This window comes from Sus scrofa, chromosome 10, assembly GCF_054392235.1.
Source record: "Sus scrofa isolate SSC_HxYL_T2T_F1_AM1 chromosome 10, Sscrofa_HxYL_maternal_Yorkshire_Landrace_v2.0, whole genome shotgun sequence".
NCBI lineage: Eukaryota > Metazoa > Chordata > Mammalia > Artiodactyla > Suidae > Sus > Sus scrofa.
In genome coordinates this window covers 1,187,122-1,214,279 of record NC_139392.1, presented here as the reverse complement: position 1 = coordinate 1,214,279, position 27,158 = coordinate 1,187,122, and the positions used below count along the sequence as shown (strand labels likewise).

The 27,158-nt window shown below is 40.9% G+C and overlaps 1 protein-coding gene across 2 annotated transcripts in view; it reads left to right on the top strand.

Annotated features, from left to right (window-relative positions):
- LOC102162879 (uncharacterized) overlaps positions 1–27,158 on the top strand; it is a 187,991-nt gene that overhangs the window by 59,075 nt on the left and 101,758 nt on the right. For both annotated transcript variants that reach the window (XR_014817211.1, XM_084979025.1), the window contains exon 4: positions 22,137–22,312. Coding sequence is in view for 1 of the 2 variants with exons in the window: in XM_084979025.1 (XP_084835151.1) it covers positions 22,137–22,312 (176 nt within the window). In the remaining variant the exon portion in view is untranslated. The remainder of the gene's footprint in view (positions 1–22,136; positions 22,313–27,158) is intronic.

Genomic DNA, 27,158 nt, shown 5'->3' with positions numbered 1-27,158 from the left:
TTTTAAGTTTTATTAAAGTATAGCTGATTTAGAATGTTGTGGTAATTCCTGCTGTACAACTGAGGGATTCACTTTTACCTGTGCACATGTCCATTCTCTTTCAGGTTCTTGTCCCACATGGATTATCACAGAATATTGGGTAGAGTTCCCGGTGCTGTATAGCAGACCCAGTTGGTCAGCCTTTCCATATACCTCAGGTGCATATGCCAATCCCAAACCCCCAGTCTGCCCCCCACCACACTCACACATACCTGTCGCTTTTGGGAACCTTAAGTTTTTCAAAGTCTGTGAGTCTGTTTTGTTCTAGCTTTAGATCAAGGCTGTGCACTATGCTTATCAAAGGGGCCTTGAAGGGCATGCCTCTCTGCTGGGTTCTCGGGTAACTGATGAGCCCATTAGATTGTCAGTCCTCCTATAATTGGTAACCTCCATCTCCTCCAGGAAGTGAAGATGCTGCAAAGTCCTGCCCCACCACCTACCACACAACCTCCAGCACCTTGCTTCCCACCCACCCATCACAGACTCTGTGTTCTCTCTCTCTCTCTCTTTTTTTTTTTTTTTTTTTTTTTTTTTTTGGATTTTAGGGCCACATCCATGGCATATAGAAGTTCCCAGCCTAGGGGGTGAATCAGAGCTGCAGCTGCTGGTCTACATCACAGCCATAGCAACATGGGATCCGAGCTGTGTCTGTGACCTGCACTACAGCTCGTGGCAATGCCAGAACTTCGACCCACTGAGTGAGGCCAAGGATCGAACCGCATCCTCATGGATCCCAGTTGGGTTCATTACCACTGAGCCATGATGGGAACTCCACTTTTTTCTGTCTCGAAGCTAGGCAAGTACAGGGCTTATGGGCCTGTGGGATGCAGCCCATCAATAGGTCAAATTTCAAAGTCATAGCTGTTGCAATCATTCAGAATACTAGAGGTCCATGTTGTAGGTTTGACCAGGGCTTAAAATTTATCCTCAAATTCTTCCTACAAAGAAACTCTCCAGTTCCTTTCAGTCCTGGTCAATTTCAAAAAACTTGTTAAAGTTGGGTTAATTTTTAATACATGATTCTGTAATGAAAAGCGTGTTCTGACTTGTCCTCATGCTGTATCTACAACAATGTCTAGTTTGACAAAATGATCCACCCCACAAACACATCATTCTTTCCACATCCCGCATTTTCTAATTAAGAGTCTCTCCATGGATAATGCTTTTCTCTCGCTTTTCTATTGATTTATAGGTTTTCATGCTTGGAAGCTCATTCATCTAATAAAGCTTTAACCAATGATTCTATTTCAGTGAATTCTTTCTCTTCTAGAATGCAGTGGAATTTTTTTTCTTGACCACTCCAGAAGTGTTGAACAGTGTCTATTGTGCTTTTTATTCTGAGTGTGTTTTCTTTTTTTTTCTTAATCTGTAAAGTCAAGTTGTAAGTTCCTCAAAACAGAAATGCCATCTTCTATGTCTCCATCCCATGGGTGATGCTCTTTGAGATCTAAAGGGCGCTGCTGAGCAACAGTTTGATATTTTTGGATGAACCTGACTAGTATCCATGAGGATGGTGGGTTTGATCCCGGGCCGTGGCCAGTGGATTAAAGGATCCAGCATTGCTCTGAGCTGTGGCATAGGTTGCAGAGGCATCTCAGATCCTGAGTTGCTATGGCTATGATGTAGGCAACTTCAGCTCTGATTCAACCCCTAGCCTGGGACCTTCCATGTGCCACAGGTGCAGCCATCAAAAGAAGAACAAAAACTTTTTATATAATTTTTTTGGTCATGCCCGCAGCATGCAGAGGTTCCAGGGCCACGGATCAAACCTATTCCACAGCAGTGACAAATCCAATTCCTTAACTACTAGGCCACCAGGAAACTCCAAAAATTAGATATTTTAACATTTGATACATTGATCTTTATTCCAGCGCATTAAAAAGTAATGCATATTTTGGTAGAAGCTTATTAATATATTGATATAAGTAAAATATCGACCCTGAGAAATGCAATAAACTGACCACAGAGTACAGTGATGATAATACCAAAATGCCCATCGAAATACTTAAATTCTAGCCTAAGTTCTACCCATAGTCTATGATAACTCACCTCTTTGCTTGACACAGCTCTCCTCGCCAAAATCTCAAAGATTATTTACCAATATGAGCTTCTTACTTTGTGGTTCGACTATTCTACAGCTCTCGAATTTCTTTATTTTAAAAATCACCTACTTGGAGTTCCTGTCGTGGCTCAGTGGCTAACGAATCTGACTAGGAACCATGAAGTTGCAGGTTCAATCCCTGGCCTCGCTCAGTGGGTTAAGGATCTGGTGTTGCCATGAGCCATGGTGTATATCACAGGTGCAGCTCAGATCCCGCATTGCTGTGGCTCTGGTATAGGTTGGCAGCTACAGCTTCAATTCGACCCCTAGCCTGAGAACCACCGTATACTGTGGGCATGGTCCTGGAAAAGACAAAAAGACAAAAAAAAAAAGAATTTTAAAAAATAAACATCACCTACTTAATTTGTAAAATGTGATAACTTTCTCATCATTTCATTCCTTAAATTTATTTTTATTCATATTTAAATGAGGAATGATTCTCAGTTGTTTCTATTTATACACGTGTGTGCTGTGCTTATTCATTTCCTCTCTTGTACATAAGATCTCAACTCAGTGCTGACTCTGTTCCAATATTACTATTCATTTTAACATCCCAATAAATGTAGAAAATTATGCTGATCATTTAGATATCTGTTAATGTTTTTTAGATGAAATAACTATGAAGGAGAAAATTAGTAAATAAAATGTGAATTCCCCTGGTGTTTCCCTAAATCAGCTTCCATGGGGAGTTCCAGGCAAAAATGAAAGTCACTGGGATTAGCAGACGTCCGTTTGAAAGCTGCGCGCTGCAGAGCCCGTCTTCAAGAGCTTATCCATTGTCCCAAAAGATGAAAAGGGTTATGTTTACAGAAAAATTGTACCTTAAATGCAACCTAAAAGAAAACAAGCCATCATTGTAGTAAAGGATAGCTGTAAGTGACTCCACAGGGTCTTATGCTGATAAAGCTTCACGTGCTGGCAGCCAAACATTTCCAGTTTTCCAGAGCTTCAAGGAAGCAGTCATGTGCTCCTTACTTCCCGGGGTGCAAGCAGGATTTAGACAAGCGCATACGCGGCGAATGAAGGCGAAGACGCGTCAAACCCAGGAATTCTCTCTCCCTAAGAGATCATGTATCAGGGAACTCTCTCTCCCTAAGAAATCACCTGTCAGGTCGAACATTTTTTAAACTTTGTTTTTCTTTCTCAGATTCCTATGTCACTGCAACCCTTTTGTGTGACTGCTCTTTCTTCCGTTTATAACTGCTCTCAACTTAGTGTTATTCATGGATTTAACTAGTAGGTAATTGAGCTTTCACCATTATTAACGGGGATAGTAAACAAAGAAGCACTTGTGGCAGAACAGCTATTAAAACAGGCTTAACCTTCTCAGCACCCTAATTCATTAAGAATTTTAAAAAGGGACGGTAGACAACCAAAATATACGCATTTTTCTGTATCAGTTTTTGTATGTGGTCTAAATTCATATGAAGTAATGGCATAGATATAGATTATAAGAGCAAGAATTCAAGAAAATGAAAATATGTCTGTTAATATTGACATTAGACTTTCAAGGGATTAATTTTTTTTAATTAAGGGAAAAAAAAATAAACCCTGACCTAAAATCTGTCTTCAAGAAAAACAAACAAAAAATAATCAAAAAGGAAAATCAGAAAGAACTCATACCATTAGGAATTTTTTTAAAAAAATCAAACAAGGATAGATTGATATCTAGTAACATAATTTGCCTCATTTAAAGACGACATTCTGGTATAAAAAAGAGAAGGAGAAGAAACAGTAGGAGGCAGAGAGAATTCAAGTTATCTACACTGGATTTTTTAAAATTAGAAAAGTGGGTCAGGCATGTGTTCATATTTTCAGTCAAATGTGTCTTTTTTCAAAAGAAAGATAATTACATATGAGGAGAACTTTTCATGGGAAACCTCTGAAATTGTCCAGCTTGAAACTGGGTATTTATTTTATAAATCATCCCCTCTTTTCCTCACCTGTAATACTGCCCATCTATAACCCAATACTTTTCCTCTTCAGTGTAAGAACACTTCTTATGAAAATTAAAAACAAAAACCCAAAGGACAGGCAAGAAAACTCCAAAGTTTATTACTGGGATTCATTTTACAAATATAACATTGAGGTCTTGAGAACTGAGGCATCAATGTGCGTTTCGAATGCTTAGAGAAAGCCGCTGTCGTTGATGACTTGCACAGCGAGGCTCGCAAGCAGCTCGTTCCGTATCAGGACCCAGACAGCTCCGTTAATTTGCCAGTCCCTTAGGCGGGCGAAGCCATCCATGAGGCCATTCCATCTGTTCCCAGCGGTCTCTGTGTTTGTTATTTGTTGGATGGGCGGACACCATCCAACTGTGATACAGACTCACAGATCAGCTGTCAGGTAGTTGTGAAGACAAAACACAGCAGAGTGTGTTTCAACTCGGAAAAAAACATGCTTACTCGTGAGAATGTCCGAATGAAACCTTGTATGGCCAAAGGCTAGAAAGCATCCTTTTCTTTGCATAATCTCTCAATTGCAAGCTGCAAACTATGATTAGTGTAGAGCCCTGTTGAGGAAAGGTCTCTGCCTATTTGGGGGCTTCACACAATAGCTAGAAATAGAGAGAGTGTACCTAGTTAAAAATATCTCACAAGATTATGCATGGTTTCTAATCAAGGACAGATACAGAATTTTGGTAAGGACATAAGAAGATAAATAATTACAAGAAAGTATGGAGACAGAGATGAAATTCTGCTACAGCTGAGATTAATTTTAAGAGGCAGTTGGTCAGTAATGCTCTCTATTCTGTTTTTGAAGATTCATAGGCCATGTGCTCATTATTAAAGGTCTAGATAAATATCCTTCTGCTGCTTCATTGATTGTTCATAGCAATGTTAATTATTATCAGTTATCACTGCTAATTATGATCAGTGTTACTCCCTGATAACCATTTGATTACTACACAAAACTGTATTTTTTTCATTACATGCAAGGCAGTATGTAATGAAAAAAATACAATTTTGCTGATCTGTTCATATGAGCACTGATGTCCATGATTAAACATACATGTAGTTTTGAGGGGGGAGTATTTAAAATTGTTTTTTAAAATTTCCTATAAATTTTTTAAAGGTGGAGTTCCCATCATGGCTCAGCAGTTAATGAACCCGACTAGCATCCATGAGGATGCGGGTTTGATCTCTGGCCTCACTCAGTGGGTTAAGGATCCGGCATTGCCCTGAGCTGTGGTGTAGGTCACAGATGTGGCTCGGACCTGGCATTGCTGTGGCTGTGGTGTAGGCTGGTGGCTACAGCTCTGATTGGTTGCCTAGCCTAGGAACTTCCATATGCCATGGGTGTGGCCCTAAAAGACCAAAAAAAAAAAAAATTAAAGGTTACTTTCCATTTGCAGTTGTTACAAAATATTGGCCAAATGCCCCATGTTGTATGGTACATCGTGTACCCTTTACCCCCAGTAGCTTGTGCCTCTTAAGTCCTCCACCCCTTTTTCTCCCTCCTCCTCTCTCCCCTCTCCCCACTGGTAACTCCTAGTTCATTCTATGTATCTGTGAGTCTACTTGTTTTTAAAAGTTTTATTGAAATATAGCTGATTTATTATGTGAAAATTTCTGCTGTACAGCAAAGTGATTCGGTTATATATACACACACATCCAGTCTCTGTCAGATTCTTTTCCCACATGGATTATCAAGGAACATTGGGTAGAGTCCCTACGCTGTACAGCAGGTCCCTGTTGGCCAGTCATTCCATGTCCCTCCATCTGCATGTGCCAATCCCAAACCCCCAGTCCATCCCTCCCACCCCTCACCTGTCCCCTTTGGTAACCCTAAGTCTTTCAAAGTCTGTGAGTCAATTTCCTTTCTGCGAATAAGTTCATTTGATTTCACAGGTAAATGACATCATACAGTATTTTTTAATCATTTTGACTTATTTCACTTAGCCTAATGCTCTCCAAGCCCATCCATGTTGCTGAAAATGTCATAATTTCATTTTTTACGGCTGAGTAGCATTCCATTATGTTTACATCTGTTTATCTGTTGATGGAGACGTAGGTTGCTTCCATGACTTGGCTTTTGTGAATAGTGCTGCAATGAACATCGGAGTTTTCGTGTAAGAGCTTTTATCTTTTTTGGATATATGCCCAGGAGTGGGATTGCTAGATCATATGGTAATTCTATATTTAGTTTTTTTAAGAAATCTCCATACTGTTCTCTGGAGTGGCTGCGCCAATTTACATTCTCACCGAGAGTATGGAGGGTTTCCTGTCCTCCACATCCTCATCAACATTTGTTATTTGTGTTCTTTTTTATTATAACTGTTCTGACAGGTGTGACGTGATATCTCACTGTGGTTTTGACTTGCATTTGCCTGATGATTAGCCATGTTGCAACCATCTGCATTTTGTATATATATATATATATATATATATATATATACACACACACTTATGTATAGCCCATGGCACGTGAAGTTCTTGGGTCAGAGATCAGATCAGAGCCATAGCAGCTACAACCTATGTGGCAGCTGCAGCAATGCTGGACCCTTAACCCACTGTGCAGGACTGGGGATCTAACCTGTGTCCCAGCACCCAGTGCTGCCGAAATGTCACAGATCCCGATGCACCACAGCAGGAACTCCTAAACCTCTATATTCTTAATCATGCAACTGTGGTTTCCACCCTGGTTCATACACTTATTTTCTCGATGGCCTTGGTTATTTATCCTTTCTTAGCGTTAGTCTTTTCACATGAAATTACTAGAGTTAATATTCATACCTCCAATTTTGGTGAATATCGAGTCAGGTAAAGAACATGAAGCATCTGTTGCTGTGCCGTAAACACAGTGAAATTAGCTGTGAGTGTGTTGTTGGTATCAGGCAGAACTTGGCCTCTAAGACCCTCTTCAGCAAGTTCCAGGAGTTCTGTGGCTCAGCACAAACGAACCCGACTAGGGTCCGTGAGGATGGAGGTTCCATCCCTGGCCTCACTCAGTGGGTTAAGGATCCAGCATAGCCATGAGCTGTGGTGTGGGTCACAGATATGCCTCGAATCCCTGGTTGCTCTGGCTGTGGCGTAGACTAGTGGCTGCAGCTCCCATTTGACCCCTAGCCTGGGAACTTGCATATGCTGCAAAGGTGGCCCTAAAAAGCAAAAAACAAACAATTTCCCAATACACTCTATGACACATTTCCGTATCTTCTGCCTGAAAACTCTCAAAACAATGCTGTATAAAGAAGATAGATAATCTGAAATAAGTTGGTTATCAGTATGTCGTATAGACTCAGAGATACCCGGCTGCTCAGGCCAGTCCTGCCATACAGGGCACCATACACTGCCCAGTGGCAGAGGAGGGCTGCCAGGGTCTCCCGCTCTTAGCAGCTGGCAATGGCTTTGATAGAAGCCCCTGTTCCCAGAATGCCTGTCGCACTGTCTTCTTCCGGAGCTTTGGCCATGGTCTACGCTGTCCCCTCCCAGCCGATAGGTTTTCTTGCTGATTCTTCCCAGATACATCCTGGGGAGGAAAAGTTAAGCACAGAAGAGCAGAAACACCTCTGCATCCGTACAGAGCCCCTTTCTGCTAGAAATCAGAGAGGAAACATGTAGAGTTTTTCTGTTTGTTTGTTTTGCTGCTGCAGGGTTTGCATGGTTGTGACAGGTTTGGGTTCGCTAAGACGACCCTTTATTTCTGGTGCTCTTCCTTGCAGTTCTCATCCCTCCCACACTGTTTCCTCCTGCTGCCCCTGAAAAAATGTGGTAGCGCTTCTCATTTGCAGGCGCCGTAAACACCTCAGCAACCTGCAGGGTTTCCATAAGCTCGCCCCCACCTCTTAAAAGCATCTCTTTATTAAACCCTCTGCCTCCAGGTTGAGTGTGGCAGATCCTCTGTCTTGCCAAAACTCTGACACATGTCCATTATGTCTCGGCCAATTTCAGGGCCTTTTTCTTGTCAATTATTTATCTCAGGTTGTGCCCGGGTAAAGTCTGCCCTCTATGAAGCCGCCAGTGTAATTTATTTACATTGAAATTCTGACCAAATCCTTCCGTTTCAACCCTCTATGTAGCACACTCATACCCAGACGAAAAAGCCCGAATATACGCATTCCGTGGTCCTTTCTTCTTACTAGAGCCGTGTGGCGTGGGTCCATGCAATGTTCTGAGCGACGTCCAGAAGACCCGGCTCCCTCTAACCGTATCATGACTGAGAATTAGCATAACCCTGGGAGGCTGCGAAGGAAAGAACCAAAAAAACTGCAAATAAATACATTTAAATGTACTGTCCTTTTCATGTGAATCCTCTTTCTGATCTCCTTATAGATCAGAATAGAAAATTATTTATTTTTATTTTTATTATTATTATTTTTTTTGCCTTATTTTAGGGCCACACATGCAGCATGTGGAGGTTCCCAGGCTAGGGGTCGAATCAGAGCTGTAGCTGCAGGCCTACACCACAGTCACAGCAACACAGGATCCAAGCCTCATCTGTAACCTACACCACAGCTCATGGCAAGGCCAGATCCTTAGCCCACTGAGCGAGGCCAGGGATCGAACCTACAGCCTCATGGTTCCTAGTTGGATTCATTTCCACTGTACCATGACAGGAACTCTGAAAGTAATTGATTTCTCAAGTCTAGAAACAAAACGGGCAAATGACACAGCAGCGGCCATGGATGCTGCCACTTACCTGAATTCCGGATCATCTATTTTCTCTCTTCAGGGTCCACCTGGTTTCTGAAGAGGTAAGATGGTAAAATTAATATTAAAACATTGAGGGATGTCACCTCTGTGTCTTTCAGATCCTAGAGGGTCCCCTAATATCTGTCGTCTCACCCCACGATGAGACATTACTTTTAATTTATTGTCTTGGGAGCCAGTTACAGAAGGTGGCATTTGGTATCACTCTTTCTGATCCTGCTTAACCTATAGGCCCAAAGCCTGGGAATTGCAACAACTCCTAGATACGTCAATCTCCATCGCGTGCTTCTGAGCCTAGAAAATGATTATGAAATGGTCCAAGAACCCAGTGGAACTACCGTTTGCTGAACTATGTGAAAAAATGTACTGATTACCTGGTCCTCATCGGTCAGACAGGGACCATGATGATGCTTCTGGTCCCCAGGAACTCGTGTCAGCTCAGACCCTCTGAAGGACAGTCCCCTAAAGTCTGGACACCCCCTTTCCCAATGCGGTCATCCAAGGCAATAGCTGCAGGACTGTCCTGGAGAAGGTCTGAAGGCACCATTAGCATGTATTTCTGTGCTGCAGTCACTGGGTCCTTCCTCCTGGGGATCTGGCCTCCTGAGTCAAGGGCTTCTGGACCTGAAAATGAGCTCAGGCTGGAATCTGGGCAGATAATTATAACTTTCTAGGAGGTTACAAGCAAAAGTCATACATTCCAAGCTAAGCTGTACCGTTTTGGGCTGGCTGCATTTTTACACCTATGGACGCTATGTTCTCGTATCTCCATAAGTATCTGTGGGTTAGACAGGCCTCTTGGCTTCTAATCCAACCCTGGGCCTCAATGCAGTCATTGCGTCCACCTGGCTTCTGCTCCTGGAGCACAGTTGCTGGCCATCTACAGGGTTTTTAGGGGGAGGTAGCTAGCATCCCTGTTTCTGTGGTTGTTCCCAGTTCTGTGACTGCCTCTCCTGCAATCATCTGTGGCTTATGAGAGGAACTAATGACCTTTTTAATGACACTGGTTCCTCCTCCCCCAGGCATGTCATGTATGGTCTCAGCAAGTGTCCGATCCCCCAATCCTTCCCTTGCAATGCAACCACCTGCTGAGATGTCCTGCTGTCTGTGCCGTAACCCCTCCACTGTCCTGGTTCTTCAAGGTTTTGACTCCTTCTTTCTCTTAAAAAAAAATTATTGAGGTATAGTTGATTTACAGTGTTATGTTAGTTGCAGGTGTACAGCCAAGTGATTCAGATATATATATACACAGATATATTATTTTTCAGATTCTTTTCCATGAAAGATTATTAGAAGATAGTGAGTATAGTTCCCTGTCCTGTATAGTGGGTCCTTGTTTATTTTCTATTTAGTAGTATATATCTCTTAATCCTAAACTCCTTATTTATCCCCCCCACCCCTTACCTTTTAGAAACTGTAAGTTTTCTTTCTATGTCTGTGGGTTTCTGGTGATTCTCTAAGTTAGTGGCAAAGAAAGGAACAAAAGACCAATTAACTTTTTTGGCTTTAATTTAGATAATGGAGCAAATGGATAATGCAGATAATGGCTTTGACAAGGCTTAGGTCATGAAGAGTTTAAGAAAGCTGATTTGGGATCGACTTTGGAAATTGGGGACCATTCTAAGAAGGTTTTAGAGAGGTCTACAGCCACATGTCACTCAGTAGCTGTCTATCTAGAGCCTATTTTGTGCCCCTCTGGATCAAGACACTAGCAGTATGGAGTCTGCCATAACCTCTGGAGACTTTCCCAAGTCAGTGGTGGGGTAATAAGTTTTCAGTCAGAACTACAGAAGAATAAGTCAGGGAGCATGGCTTCCAACACCAAAAAAAAAAAAAAAAAAAAAAAAAAAAAAAAAAAAAAAAAAAAAAAGGACTGTGACAGAAGATGGTGCTGCCAAATCGAGTCTTAAGGGAGATTCCATCCTCCAGAACGAGCCAGGATCCAGTCGAGGCACGAAGACAATGAGGCCATGTCTTTGGATGATGTTGATGAGGTTGGAATGGCATTGATTACCAAAAGGAATCCAAAAGAATACAATTAAATACTGGACAGAGAGAAGTGGGATTTGACTCAGAGGAGAAATATGGGATGTTAGGAATGCAGAGACAGAGATGGAGGATAGAGAAAGAAGGAATTAAGAGCTCAAACCTGGAACAGGAACATAAATTGAAGTCGGATGTTGGAACATACCAGGTAGTGTTGATGATCATACAGTTTGTTGGAAGCAGAAAAGTGGACGGACACTTCCGAGGATGGTATGTGGGCATTGCCACCCCCCAGACGGATCTCAGTTCTTTTTAGTAATTAGTTTTCCGCAGTTAGAACCGAATACTTGGTGCTGGCTAGCACTGGACTCTCTAAGAAATTTATACTTTTTCCTAGCATGGAAGAATGCAGTGTATCCAACATGATTTTGAAGCAACATTTTTTTTTTTCTTTTCAAGCCGATAAAAGCAAATGTCATTGTCCTGTGGATTTTACTGGAGTTAAAAACACTCCTGCTGACACCTTAAAAATAATCATTGTGAAAGAACGATCACATTTTCCAGCACCAACATTGCGAGGGTCATTTGCTGAAGTATCTCTGAAGAAAGATCACTCAGGAACCACTCCCACACTTCTAAGAGGAATCAAATATGTTCGATACCATCAAAACTAATATTTTCCTGTAACACATGTATGTACTGTATACAAAGTCAGAGTCTTCTTGGGTCCATGTGAAACTTTTAAGTTAAAGAGAGAAAATATCATATCATATATGTGAGATCTCTACTGCACATTTTTTTTTTCTTTCTTTGTAGGGCTGCACCTGCGGCATATGGTGGTTCCCAGGCTAGGGGTTGAATTGCAGCTATAGCTGCTGGCCTGCACCACAGCCACAGCAACACGGGGTCCAAGCTGCATCTGTGACCTACACCACAGCTCAAGACAATACCAGATCCTTAACCCACTGAGCGAGGCCAGGGATCGAACCTGAGTCTTCATGGATGCTAGTCAGATTCATTTCTGCTGAGCCACAATGGGAACTCCCTCTTCTACAAATCTTAAATGAGTGAAAACCATGCCAAAACAAAACAAGAATAATTGATATCACCAGTCATTTTCCATGTCCTTGACTTGATAGCTTATGACAGTAATGCTGAATTACATGGTGAGTGTGCAGTACTCAGGTTCACTTGTCATTATCTCTATTTATCACTAGCCTGTTGATATTTTACTGTATAGTCTCATCCTGTAGAATACTCGCCAATTTAGCACAGATTTCCATACTTAGTTTTATACTTTTATTTTTACTGGATGCAGTAAATCCATTGTCTTATTTTATTCACACATGATTGCATTGCAATTCAAAGAATTTGGCAGCGTTTTAGAATTATGACAAAATCATCACTGGGATCAGACATTCATAGCCTTACTTCTCCAAATCATCACTAGCCCATGACAAGGAGAGAGGAGCACACGCACAAATGCAGTTATTGAGTACAATCTTATTTCCTATTGACCAGGTAGGGATATGGGGACAATGGTGGGCTAGCACTGGAGATGAAGAGTGTAAAGAAGAAATAAAAATGGATAAATATGACAGCCAAACGTTTACTCTGAAAACTTTGTAAGTAGGTATAGACGGTGGGAACTTAGAAGATGTAGTCTGTGGTCCCTGAAAGACACTGAGTGATAAGGGACCATGAAATTATCATTTTTCGGGGACGCTTCAGCAAAGTACTCTGGCAATGCGGAAGCTTCAGGGAAAGTTCTGTTGATGTCTTTTGCTGATGATCTAACTATATTTTTAATACTAAATTTTGAGCATTTTAAAATAGTTTCTAGATACTTGACTGATGTAGGATAAATGGTTTATAAAACATTTTTGCTGATTCTGGCATTTGATTTCTTTTACTGTTAAGGTGGTCTTTCAGAGAGGAAGAGTTTCTCATTTTGATGAAGTCCGCGATATCAAATTTTCCTGTTATGAACTGTGTTTTTGGTTTCAAATCTAGGAACCCCTTTTCTACCCATAGACTCCCAAGGTTCTTTTTTATTTTTAATTTTTTCTTAAACATTCCTGATTTTTACATTTTACTTTTAATTCCCGGATCCATTTGGAGTTACAGCGTATATAACAAAAAGTTCTGTCACTGTCTTTTGCTGATGATCTAACTTTATATTTTTAATACTGAATTTTGAGAATTTTAAAATATTTCCTAGGTCCTTGCCCCTTGTAGGGTAAATGGTTTGTAAAACATTTTTACCAATTCTGGCACTTGCTTCCTTTTACTCTTAAAATGGTCATTCACAGAGGAAGAGTTTTTCATTGTAATAAAGTCCTCTATTTAAAATTTTCCTTTTATGAATGATGATTTTGAACTCAAACCTAGGAACTCTTTTTCTAACCATAGATACCCAAGATTCTTTTTTTTTTTAAATTTTTTCTTGAATATTCCTGATTTTTACATTTTACTTTTAAGTCCCTGATCCTTTGGGAGTTACTTCTTTTTTTTTTTTTTTTTTGTCTTTTTGCCATTTCTTGGGCCGCTCCTGAGGCATATGGAGGTTCCCAGGCTAGGGGTCAAATCGGAGCTGTAGCCACTGGCCTACACCAGAGCCACAGCAATTTGGGATCTGAGCCATGTCTGCAACCTACACCACAGCTCATGGCAACGCCGGATCCTTAACCCACTGAGCGAGGCCAGGGATCGAACCTGCAACCTCATGGTTCCTGGTCGGATTCACCAACCACTGAGCCACGGTGGGAACTCCTTGGGAGTTACTTCTAATGTCAAACGGGAGGTTGGTGCTGAAGTCTGGTTTTTGCCGGGGACGTTGCTCCACTTGCCAAAGGCTCTAGTTTTCTTGTTGATTGTTTTTATGTTTTCACTGAAAATGAGGCGGGCTTTTCTGTGGCTCTCTCTTTGGGGTCTTGAATCTGCTCCAGGGGTTTTGTGTCCACCCCTCTGCCCAAACCACACTTTCTAAAAATGGAAAATTCTAAGGCAAATGCAATGGATGTGTAGATGGATGGATGAACGGCTAAGTGTGAACACTCAGTGCTTTTCTAAGGTTTGTAAAATAAAATCTCAACTTCTGAAGATATCTTACAACTTCTGACACAGTTCTACACTTGCTTATTTCTCAGCATTATTTTTCACATCCCTGTGCTGGCACAGCAATACCCAGATAAAATAATATTTAATTTTTCTTCACTAGCTTCACAGTGTGTGTTTTTTTTTTTTTTCCCCTGATAACTCTAACAGTCTTACTGCCTGCGATTTAATTGAATTTAATTCTGTTCACACTCATGGTCTCGACTTAGAAGTCAGTCCTTCACCAAACCTGAGGAGCCGGTGTTCCTGCTGAGTCCTCCGGGTATGCCTATAGCACACTACGCTGCCCCACTCCCAGACTTGAACAGAGTGGCTTGTACCTCCCTGCTTATTCTCTGTATTTTACGCTGGAAGATGGTCCTCCATTGGCCTCTCACAGAACTGCATGCCTGTCTAGAATAACAGGAATATAAGCCCTTGACTCCTCTTTACCCAGAGCATCTCTTGGGTTTGCAAAGCACCCTGAGGAAGGAGCGGTGCCTCCTTCTGGAGCAAAGAGCAGCTGCATGTTCTGCTTACTGATAACAGGCAGATTGTGCCAAGCTCAGCAATTTTCTCCTCTGCTGCAGTCCGTGAGGTGCTCAGGCATCTAGTCCCCACGAGGTGCAAAGGAGGCCAATGCAAACACGACAATCACAGTGCTTCCTTTCCTTGGGTAATAAAATCATTTGACTCCCACCTACGAGCCTTGGATCTTCTGCCAACATCCATGGAACTGCAGTAGGTTAACTCAATACCTTGTTTCTGGGATAAAATCAAAACCCACACTCAGCATTTAATACGAAACTAAATCATTTAAGGGAGAGACATTTCAAACCTTTCATCATCATCATAGATATACAGTCTCCATTTAATAATTATGTGTGAAAGCATTGATTATAATAATTACGTGTAAAAGATAAACTATTATTCCGTGTCCTAAATACACTGGATAAAGTTAGAAAGGGCTTAGTCTTAGAGAGCTTGCCCCTGGCCAGGTCCCCTCAGCAGCTTCATCTGTTCCATTTGCCGTGTTTCCTCTCTTGGGCCTTCCTCCCCCGTACTTGATAACTCAGTCCTAACCACTGACTTTCTTTATTTATTCATTTATTTGGTGGCTCCTGGGACATGGGGAAATTTCCTGGTCTGGGGATTGAACCCACACCGTAGCAGTGACCCAAGCCGCTGCAGTGACAAGGCAGGATCCTTCACCTGCTGTGTCGCAAGAGAACCCTGTAACCACTGCAGTTCTCCTCCTGCTGCCTCCTGTGAGGTTCTCATGATGTTTTCAGTTACTCTTAGACATTTCTGACCGACTCTCTGCTCGTGGCCGCTCCTCCCTGATATTCCATCTCGAGGCTCCCAGGAGTCATTTTCCTTCTTTTTCTTTTTTTAAGGGCGGCACCCACGGCACACGGAGGTTCCCCAGGCTAAGGGTTGAACCAGAGCTACAGCAGCCGGCCTGCACCCCAGCCACAGTCATACAGGATCTGAGCTGCCTCTGCGACCTATCCCACACCTCATGGCAATGCCAGACCCCTGACCCAGTGAGCAAGGCCAGGGATTGAACCCGCGTCTTCAGGGATCCGAGGAGTAACTCCCAGGAGTTACTTTCTTAAAATTAAACCTTATGGTGTCTGCTAATTGAGGATAATGTCCAAAGATACTTTTTGATGTGGATCTAACTACTTTTATGCCTCCTATGATGACTACACTTTTGATAAAAAATGACAAGAAGACATCAGCAGATAAGCAAAAGTGGGATTTCCCTTAAAGCAGTGACATTGGTGAGTTATAATAATAGTAATTGCTTCTAACATTTTCATGGTGCTTACTCTGCACAAGATAATGTCAGCATTTTCGATGATTAAGATATGGAACCTCAACATCCCTCTGAAATGACACCTCATTATTTGGAGTAGTAGACGCAGTGGTGGTGGTGTTTGCACTTCATAGCGGGAACCTGTTGAGAAGGAAGCCATTTGTCTGGGTAAATGATTCCATTGTTTAATAGACATCACATCACAAGGTCTTTGTTGGAGGCCTAGTTCCCTTTGCCTTAAATTGCTTCCACAGCTCACATACACTTTTAGTGGGAGGAGATTGCCTCAGGTGTTTCTTTTCTTTTTTCTTTTTTTTGTCTTTTTTCCTTTTCTAGGGCCACTCCCACGGCATAGGCACATGGAGGTTCCCAGGCCAGTGGTCTAATCGGAGCTGTAGCCACTGGCCTACGCCAGAGCCACAGCAATGCGGGATCTGAGCCACATCTGCGACCCACACCACAGCTCATGGCAACGCCAGATCCTTACCCACTGAGCAAGGCCAGGGATCGAACCCACAACCTCATGGTTCCTAGTCGGATTCATTGACCACTGCGCCACGAAGGGAACTCCATCCATCAGGTGTTTCTAAGAGCCTCAACCTGACAGGCTCAAAGTATGGGAGGGAGGGTTTGTCTTCTTGTGACTCTTCCTGTGAGAGGCTTTTAGGGGCTCCTACTACTCACTAGCCCTGCGTGAGAATATCCAAGTCATCAGTGCCCATGATTCTCCATCACGAGTGTTTCATCTTCGCCGTCTTGCCCTGGAGATACGCACATGCATCCCCCAGCCTGAGCATCCTGTCCAAACAGGATGGTCTAAAGCGAAGACTTCAGCCTGGATTGCTGCAGGTCGCCTCATAACATCCACTGGGGTGTGACATTTGAAAACCTGGACGGACTTCAGGCCTAGTATTCTTTTTCATTTTAGGGCCACACCCGAGGCACATGAAGGTTCCCAGGCTAGGGGTCTCATTGGAGCTGTAGCTGCTGGCCTACATCACAGCCATAGCAACACGGGAACCGAGCTGTGTCTGTGACCTACACCACAGCGCACTCTGGATCCTTAACCTACTGAGCGAGGCCAGGGATCAAACCTGCCTCCTCATGGATACCAGTCTGTTCCTTTCCACTGAGCCATGATGGGAACTCCTGGCCTAATGTTCTTAGGCCCACAGACCTGAAGTCCTGCCCTGGGCGTACTGCCACCTACTGCCTGGATGCCTTGCACAGGCTTCCTCCGGCTCTCAGGAGCTTTCCCAGCAAAGGCAGGCCATCACGTCCTGCGTTTAAATGTCCTGCTCTCCATTTGCAGTTCTGTCTCCTTCAAGAGGGACTGAATTATCTTAAGGATAGAGCACACCCCTAATGAGTCAGGCAATTCCTTCTCTGTCTTCGCATGGAACTTTTAAAAAGACTAATCACACCCTTTAGCATGATGCATTGTAATTATTACTTCATGTATCTTTCTCAACAACTAGAATAGGATCTCTTCAAGGCAAGAGTGATTTTTAAATTGATCTTTGTACCTTTAGTTCTTGGTACAGCTCTGGGCATATTTTAACTTTCCACTAAATATTTGGCTAGTCATTTTATTAATGGATTATTTATTTAAACATCATAGAAAATGTGTTAGAAATTCAACCACCGTCAACAAGAATATGATTCCATTTATTTTGGTGGAAGTTTGGAGGGCTTTTTTTTTCTCTCTCTTTTAGGGCTGCACCCATGTCACATGGAGGTTCCCAGGCTAGGGGTCTAATTGGAGCTGTGGCCACTGGCCTACATACAGCCACAGCAATGTGGGATCTGAGGCACATCTTTGACCTACACCACAGCTCACAGCAACACTGGATCCTTAACCCACCGAGTGGAGCCAGAGATTGAACCTGTGTCCTCATGGATACTAGTTGGATTCCAGTCTTGCTGTGCCACAGTGGGAACTCCCTGAAGGGCTTTTTTTTTCTTTTTGAGAATATTTGTTCCTATATTATTTTTATCATGGCAATGAGAATTAAAAGTAAACTAAATTTAAATAAATAATGAAAGTATAAAAAATTAAATGTAAACAAAAATATATTGCCTTTAAATATCGTATCCACTAACCTTTTAAAAATGTCTTATTCTGGGAGTTCCTGTCGTGGCGCAGTGGTTAACAAATCTGACTAGGAACCATGAGTTTGCGGGTTCAATCTCTGGCCTTGCTCAGTGGGTTAAGGATCCAGCGTTGCTGTGAGCTGTGTTATGGGTCACAGACGTGGCTTGGATTCCGTGTTGCTGTGGCTGTGCCTGCGGTGTAGGCCGGTGGCTACAGCTCCAATTAGACCCCTAGCCTGGGAATCTCCATATGCCAAGGGAGCGGCTCAAGAAAAGGCAGAAAGACAAAAAGGAAAAAAAAAAGTCTTATTCTGTTGAAATTTGACTTCAATTTTTTTTGTTGTTTTCAGCCACCCCCATAGTATATGGAAGTTCCTGGGCCAAGGATCAAATCTGGGCTGGAGCTGTGACCTATACGAAGGCTCCAGCCATGCTAGATTCTTAAACCACTGCAGGGGGCCAGGGATCAAATCCACACCTCCACAGAGACAAGCTGGATCATTAACCCACTGTGCCACAGCGGCAACTCCTGGTTGCAATGTTTAAGTACTTTTCTAATGAAACAATTAATTAGCCATAAAACCTAGGAAGAGCACCTTCACTCATTAGGACTTCTGTCACTTTGACTCTGGATGCTCTATCCTCCATACTGACACTGCAGTTAAAGTTCCACTGTATAAATATCCTTGGAAAATTAAAAACTTGTTTAACAACTTCTATTATGAAGCTTTAGCCATGTAGGATAACAAAGTCTATCAGGAATATTTTCCTATTTTCTTAATCAATCTCTTCTTATTTATTTCTTGTACCAGTGCCAAAGTTATATATCTGACTAGTAGGAAATAAGTGAGTTTGAAAGATTAATTGGAGTGTCTGGGGTTAACAAAGGATTAGATGGAAAGTAATTTGCTCTGAAAAATATGCCGTTGGGGATCCATTTCTGGTTCACTGCTCTCAACACCACTCTCTAGATGATTTTCCGTGTGGTTTCAGGCTCTCTCTCCTGACATGAAAATGTCATAGCATTAGAAAGTATTCTTCTGATCAGGATTCCTTGTTAACATCCAAGGAATACCTGACTAACAGGAGAGTGATCATAGTTCCACGGTTAAGGAGTTGGGCTCAGACATAACATAAACAGAGTTCAAATACTGAGTTCTATATAAACTTTTTGAAGGACCTTTTTTTCCCTACATATCTATTCTTCTACTTGTGAAAATGATATCCTTCCAGTGTTGTTTTGAAGATTAAGAATGATAGTTAATATTAAGAGAGGAATTATATGATCTCAATTTTGTTTTAACAGTATTCCTGTGAAGCTGGCATTATCATTATCATTTATAGATGAGGAAACTGAGAAATTTAAATGGGTAAACCCATCTGTCCAAGGTAATGTAGCCAATAAATGGCTATGATGGGAACCCAGAGATTTCAGACCTAGTCCATTTTAAAAATGAAAAAAAAATTATCTAGTAAGCATTCCAAAATAACAATTGTCATGCTCATGATTACTCTGGAAACTGGTCTGTTTCAACAGACAATGTGCAATAAGTAAAATAACAAATGATCTTTCTTCCCTACCACTGTTATTTGTTTAATAACCCCCAGTTTTCCCTACCCCCCAGTTTACTGAGATACAACATATACCACTGTATAAAGTTAAAGCATCCAGCATAATACATATATAATAAAATGATTACCATGGTAAGTTTACTTAATAGCCATCATCTTGTACAAATACAAAAGAGGCAAGGAAGAAAAAGAAAAAAAAATTACTAATGCTTTCCTTTTTTGGTATATAGAACCAAAGAATAACTTGAGAGTAATCCTGCTGTGACTCAGATTTTTTAATAGTTTTCTGACTTAAAAGAAACAAATATATATGTAGATACTTTAGTTCGCAATGTAAACAGCTTGGTATGTTGGTTATATACTCGCATGGCACATAGCATAAGCAGAAAAGCCCAGATTTTAACCCATCTTTTCTATTTCTTTTTTCAATGCATACAGCATTTATCTATATACATATATAGGCAGATTGATAAATAGATTATGTAGGTTAAATTATGGGAACCAAAAAATTTAATGGCGAATGCTCTTACCCTTTTGCTCACTTTCTAGGGTAGGTTAAAAACATTTGTGTGTTATAACATAAGCCATGTTCTTTAATAGATTATGTACATATTTTGTTCTTACTCATTTACGTTTTTTAGGCTATTGTGAAAAAAAAAAACCCCACTGTTCTAACTGATTTTCCCTGAATAATGATTTGTTCAATCCATTACTTAAATATTTAATGACTCTCTATTGTGTATTCTGTTGCAAATAAAAAAAAAATCTGTTCTCACTTATCATAATGGTTATAGGCTTGGGAAATTCAGTGCCTCTTAAAACTATGCCAAAGTATCTTGTACTTATGTGTCGAATAGTTTTTTGTTAAGTAGGCCTGGCAGATGTCCTGAATAGTTGACAGGTATTTAAATACTATGGGGGACTTAGAACAAATCCTTGATGTGGGGAGAGGTTCCATATCTCTCACTTCTTATAACTTCCCTGTCCTCAGACTATTAAATCCTAGTGATGTTCCCCAAAATATCCCTACAAATTTCTAAGGTGTTTGAGAGAGTATTTGCATGCTGAGATCCATCGTGCTATAGAAATCAGTTCCTTCCTTCTGTTCTAATAACAGTGGTGGTTTATGTTCCATAAACACATTTTACTAGCAAAGACAATTCAGATTTATCTTTCCTTGTTCCTAAGAAGAGGCTCAGGTATGTTCATTCACCTCGAGGGGTACCGTCGGAAGAAGGAAGCCGCCCCTGAATCCGATCAGACACCCCAGGTAATCAGTGGTTACCATGAACCCAGCTGAGTACAGATTTAGGGATTGTTCACATCTCATCTTCCACGCTGTATGTGTTCAGCTCATTCTATTTTGAATTCTGGGGTTATTTCAAAGTTTTCGTTGAAACCAAAGATAGGTCACTTCCAGGAGAAACTTAGTTTGGTAAAGCAGGTATAAGCTTTCCTTACTCTCTCAGACCAGCACCTCCCTCTGCACACATACCCAAGTCCTCCACCCCAGAAATAACCCAAAGCATCTAATTTCTCAGAATGAGTAGACAACCGTGTTTCTTGCTCTCAGAAAGTGTTGTAGGGTGTTGGAGTAGATGGGATTTATGTATATAAATTATATATATATAATATATAATTTTAAAGTATATCTTAATGTAGGAAGAATTTAGGATTATAGCAAAATATCTCAACTACTTGGTAGGACATTAACAGTTCTATGCAATGTCCTCATCTTTTCAAAGACAATCAAAGCATTAAGGCATGATTTTGCCCTAAAAATTCAGAATATTTTATAATTTCACATAAAGCGGATTTTTATACCGGTGGGAGTTCATATTTATAATTTAAGGGTTCTTAGCACTAACTGAGGAGGTGGAAATTAAACTTACCTTTGTAAATTAGAGGATCATAAAATCAATTTAGGGTACATGCTATTAATATTTTACTTAACTTACAGAGGAAGACATTTAGAGGTCAAGTATAATTTCTAAAGAGAATCCACTCATTCCAAAAAATACAACTCATTAATAATGGAAGTAAAAAGTCATCATTTCCTGAAAGGAAGATTAAATATTTTTGCACCATTGAAAACCAAAATTGATGTAATGTATCTCATCTCTCTTTGTGATCCTACTGGAAAAAGAATATAATATATTGCTTCACAGGCGTATATCCATGCAATTACTCTCATGAAATAAAGCAAAGTTATCTTCTAAATAAATAAGATAATTGTACAGCTATTTCTTCCTGCTAGCGAACTACTTCACTGATTATTAATGTGTGTGGTAAGGCTTTATTAGTAAAGATGTGAAGCCAAATTTGATTTATGCTTAGAATAATTATATCAGCAAGTATTTGATTTCCAGTAATCAAGATAGTATGCTAGATTTTCATTTAAGATATTTAATATTAAGATGCCACAGTCAAATTAGTAAAGTTAAACACAATAATATGCCTTAACAATGTACCCAATTCAAGTGTCTTTAACAGATTTTCATGCTAAACATCTAATGGAAACACAATAAAACAAAACAGCAAATGTATTTCTGTAATTGCAGATTTTAAAAGTGAAGTCCTCTTAAAATCATAAATAAGTAAAAATTGCACCAATAGTCTTGAAAATATAAAACTGTCTGAAGTTACTGGGTTTTTTTTTCCCGTAAAAATAATGCATTTCCCTAAAGTGAATTCCTGGTGTGACAGTCGATCATCTTGAATTGGAAACGCATAAAAGTCTTTTCTAATTTTTGCTTTCTTTCATTTTATTTAGAATGATCAAAATCTCCAAATAGCTCATTCCCAGTGGAGACGGAGAAACGCTTTATTAACACTTTGTATAACACGGTGGCTGAAAATGCAGGGGAGTTTATATCCCAACTCCAGCTGTGTAACCCGAGAAAGCTCCTCAAATGCTATGGGCTTCAGTTTAGTCCATGGCTGTCACAGGTACGGATTTTATCAAAGAATATCCAGCCTATAGCCTCTGTCACAATGACAGCCATCTTATGCGTAGGAACAGTAGATAGTGAAACCACCAAGAAAAATGTGAAAAGCTGGCACTAAATAGACCAAAAAAAAAAAAAAAAAAAAGACTTGTTTAAAGAGTATAAAGGCTGAAACAGGAAGCAGAGGGTCAACTGTGGGCGACCCAAGTTTTTTGCCCCTCTGTGCATGGATGCATTGCCAGGATAGATCTGATTTTATAAATACATGTTAGCAAATAGATGAATTCGCAAATGGGTGATCTGCAAATAATTAGAATACAGTTATTCTGTAGGAACAAGTAAGACGGAGATTTATACCCAAGTCTAGTGAGCCTACATTAAATAATGGGAAAGCAGGAGTTCCCGTCGTGGCGCCGTGGTTAACGAATCCGACTAGGAACCATGAGGTTGCGGGTTCGGTCCCTGCCCTTGCTCAGTGGGTTAACGATCCGGCGTTGCCGTGAGCTGTGGTGTAGGTTGCAGACACGGCTCGGATCCTGCGTTGCTGTGGCTCTGGCGTAGGCTGGTGGCTACAGCTCCGATTCAACCCCTGGCCTGGGAACCTCCATATGCCGCGAGAGCGGCCCGAGAAATGGCAAAAAAAAGACAAAAAAACAAAACAAAACAAAACAAAAATAATGGGAAAGCAGAACAATGACTAGAAAGTAGATTGCTTCTAGTATTATGTCATTTGGTATCTAGACTTAATTTCCCAGTTGACGATAACCAGGCCTAACCCCCAGATTTCCTTCTGTACAGACCCCAATGCTCTGGAGGCAAAGCTTATTGAAACAATATTGCCTTTATGCCTTTTAGTTGAAAACACCACCAAGAACATTGTAATCCCCGCTAGAGGCTCTTAAACCACTGCAAATTGCCCAGACTTCCCTGAGGCTTTGGAAAAAGTTAACAATGTTGATATCTCAGACCCCTTCCCAGGTGAGAATAAATAGACCTGCAAGAGCAGAGTCTCCGTCACCTTTCCAAAGGGGATGTTACTTAAACAACAACACAATTAGTTTTCTGTTTCTTCTTCAATAAAGCTCTTGCCCATTTTCTCCACTTGGATGAAAAAAATCCGGCATTCCAAAATAAGGCAGCCCTGAATATTCATAGTTGGAGGAAAATAATGAAAGCTTCAACAAAATAATTAATTTGGGGTTTTGTAATCAGAGTTTAGAAATTAAATCAAAAGCATGCTATAGTCCATGGGGGAAAATGATGTTGAATTTTTGAAAGACTCTGGAAGAGATAGGGAAGCCAGCCTAGGCAAACGTATTTTGCAAGACACCCATTTGATAAAGGGGCAGTATCTAAAATAGCCACCAGAAAGCAGCCTCGCAGTGGCCAGGACACCCAGGGTGATGGGTGGGGCAGAGCCCGGACTTTGATGGCTGAAGATATAGGCGGTGGCTGCTGGGGGATTTCAAGGGACGGGCTGGGGGCAGTCTTCTCTTTGGTACCATCTTCTAGTGACAGGCCTGTGGCCACGGGAATAGCATCTATCAATGCCCGGGAGTGATACTGACCTGGGTAGTTTGCCGGGTCTGGGACGTGTTGCCCCAGTGGTTGTCTGAGGTCAGATTCTCCCCTGGCTTCTGGGTCTTTTCCTACTGAACTTCTTGGGAACGGCTGCGTCCTGTGTACCACAGATGTCTGTACGCTGCCGAGATAGCTGTTTCAAGCTGCTCTCAATTTCCAGACTTGAGTCTTGCACCCCATTCTCGCAAGGACGGATTGGTCTTGCTCCTGCAGCCAGCGGGAGTCGAGAAACCCAAGGAGCATGGGTTTCTGCACGTTGCTGGCAGAGTCTTCTCCCTCGTGATGGATGCACACGTTGTTCATCTGGAGAGAAGGGCCTAGAAGCTTTTCTCTTTTCAGTGTTTAATAAGGCTCTGGATGCATTGCGGACTATTCTTTTTAATGCATGCACTTTTTGTTAGAACATCCCTCTCAAGGCTGCTTTTAGCCTTGTCTCTGACACATGATATATTTCACTGTCATTCATTTCAATGTATTTTATACTTCCCCCAAGATTTTCTCTTTGAATGAATTAGATCCATTTAGCATTTTGAGATTTCCCGATTCTCTTTCCGTTACTGATTACTAATTTAATCCCACTGTGGGTAGAGAACACTGCCTTGTATGGTTTCAATTCTTGTAAATTTGTCGAGGTTGTTTTATGGTTGGGAGTAGAGTGTACTCTGTTATACACATGAAAAGAATATGTCTTCAGCGCCTTTTCATGGCGTTTTCTATGAATTTTGGTTGCATCCTGGTGATTAATAGCATCCTTGAGCTCCGTGTAATTGCTGAATCGCTCTCCAGTTGTCCCATCAATTGTTTTGAAAGGAGAGCCAAAATCTTTAACTTTAACCAAATATATATGTCTCTGTTTCTCCTTTCATTTCTATCAGATTTTGAGTTGCATTTTTTTCATCTCTGTTGCTGGGTGCATATCCACAGAAGTTTTGCACATTTTTTTCTGACGGATTGACACTTTTATCATGACGTGATCGCTCTCTCTCTTGTTCCGCCTAACCTCGCCCCCAGGGATTTTCTTTGCAGTTGAATTTTTTTGAGATGAATATAGTCACTTGTTTCCCTGTTAGTACTATTTGCATAATATGTTCCGTGATTTTACTTCTACCCCCTATGTTACTATGTTTGAGGAGAGTTTCCTCCAGTCAACATATAATTGGGTTATATTTTTTGATCCACCCCATCAATAGCTGTCTTCTAGTTGGTGCGTTCATATCATCTTACATTTGATGTGATTACTTATATATGAGGATGTAATTCTGCTTTATATATATGCGCATGTATATAGGGTTCCACCTGTTATTGCTCTCTGGGCTTTATTTGTCCCGACTTCCTATGTGTTACTTACTTGAAAAAAAATGTATATATATGAATTCCATTTTGATTTATCTATAGCGCTTTTGAGGGTTTTTCCTTTTCTTTCTTTTTTTTTTTTTTCCTTTTTGGGTGCCCCCACAGCATACGAAAGTTCCTGGGCCAGGGATCGAATTTGAGCTGTGACCAATGCCACAGCCACAGCAACACTGGATTTTTAACCTACTGGGAGAGTGGAAACTCCTGGATGTTTTTCTTTGTATGGCTTTGTTAATGACTGGTTTAAGTGTTAACCCTAGATACGCCCTTCGCTTTTCATGGTTTGCTGCTGTCATCATTTAACAAGCTCATTTGAGAAACTGAAGCATTTCTTCCGTTTATGTGTTTTTACCTTCGGTTTTTTATAATTGTTTTAAATATTTCCTGTGCATATGCATCAAACCACATCATACAGTATTATAATTTTTGCTTCAACCACCAAACATAATTTAGGAGACTCGTGAGAAAGATAGTCTGTTGTATTCATCACTGTTTCACTAACCATGCCCTTTTCCTTTCACGATCTCCCAGTGTTTCTTTTTTTACCGTCATTTTTCTGTTTGGAAAACTTCCTCTAGCCTCTCTTGTGGTGCATGTCTGTTAGTAACAAATTCTCTTAGTTTTCCTTCATCTGCGAATATCTTGATTTCCCTACTTGCACTTAAGAAAATACCACCTCCCTTCCTTCTGGCCTCCATGGTTGCTGACCAGACATCTAATGTCTTCTAATTTTATTCCCATGTTGGTGAAATATCATTTTTCTTTAAGTGCCTTCACCATTTGTCTTTCTTTTAGTTTGCAGAAGACTAACTTTAAAGTGTCTTGTTAAGTATGTCTTCAGGTTAATTCTAGTTAGAGTTCCCTCACCTTCTGAATCCTGTAGATTTTCTTTTTTCCACCTTGCCCAGTTCTCTACCATTATTATTTGGAATACATTTTCATCATTGCCTTTTTTGGTCTCCTTTTCTTAAAGGACTCTGATAATGTAAATATTATTTTTAATAGTCCTACAGGTCACTGATGTTCTTTTCATTTTTTCAAGTTATTATTCCCCACTGTTGTTTTATTTTTCAAAAGCTTTATTGAAGAATATTCGATGGATAAGGTTGTGGTCATTTCTGCTGTTAAACAAAGTGATTTAGTCATACGTATACACACCTCCATTCTCTTTCAGAACCTTTCCCCAAACAGATTGTACTATTGGACAGAGTTATACGTGTACACACCTCCATTCTCTTTCAGACTCTTTCCCCAAACAGACTGTAATATTGGATAGAGTTCCCTGTGCTATAAGCAGGTCCCAGTTGGTAAATCATTCCATACACCTCAGTGTGCATGTGCTGATTCCGAATCCCCAGTCCATCCCTCCGACCCCCCCGTCCACTTTGGTAACCGTAAGTTTTTTGAAGTCTCTGAGTCCATTTTTCTTCTGCAAATAAGTTTGTTTGTAACTTTTTTTTAAATTCTACATATAAATGATATCATATCATGTTTGTCTTTCTACGTCTGCGTTACTTCACTTAGTGTGATAATTTCTAGGGCCATCCATGTTGCTGCAAATGGCATTAGTTCATTCTTTTTCACGGCTGGGTAACATTTCATTGTATACATGTACCACATATTTACCCATTCCTCTTGATGAAATTAGAACACTCTCTAACAGCATACACAAAAATAAACTCAAAATGGATAAAAAAAAAAAACCCTAAATGTAAGACTGGATGCTATGGGAGTTCCCATCGTGACTCAGTGGTAATCAACCTGCTAGTATCCATGAGGATGCAAGCTCAATCCCTGGCCTTGCTCTGCGGGTTAAAGAGCTGGCATTAATGTGAACTGTGGTCTAGGTTGCAGATGCAGCTCAGATCCCACATTGCTGTGGCTGTGGTGTAGGCGGCAGCTACAGCTCCGAT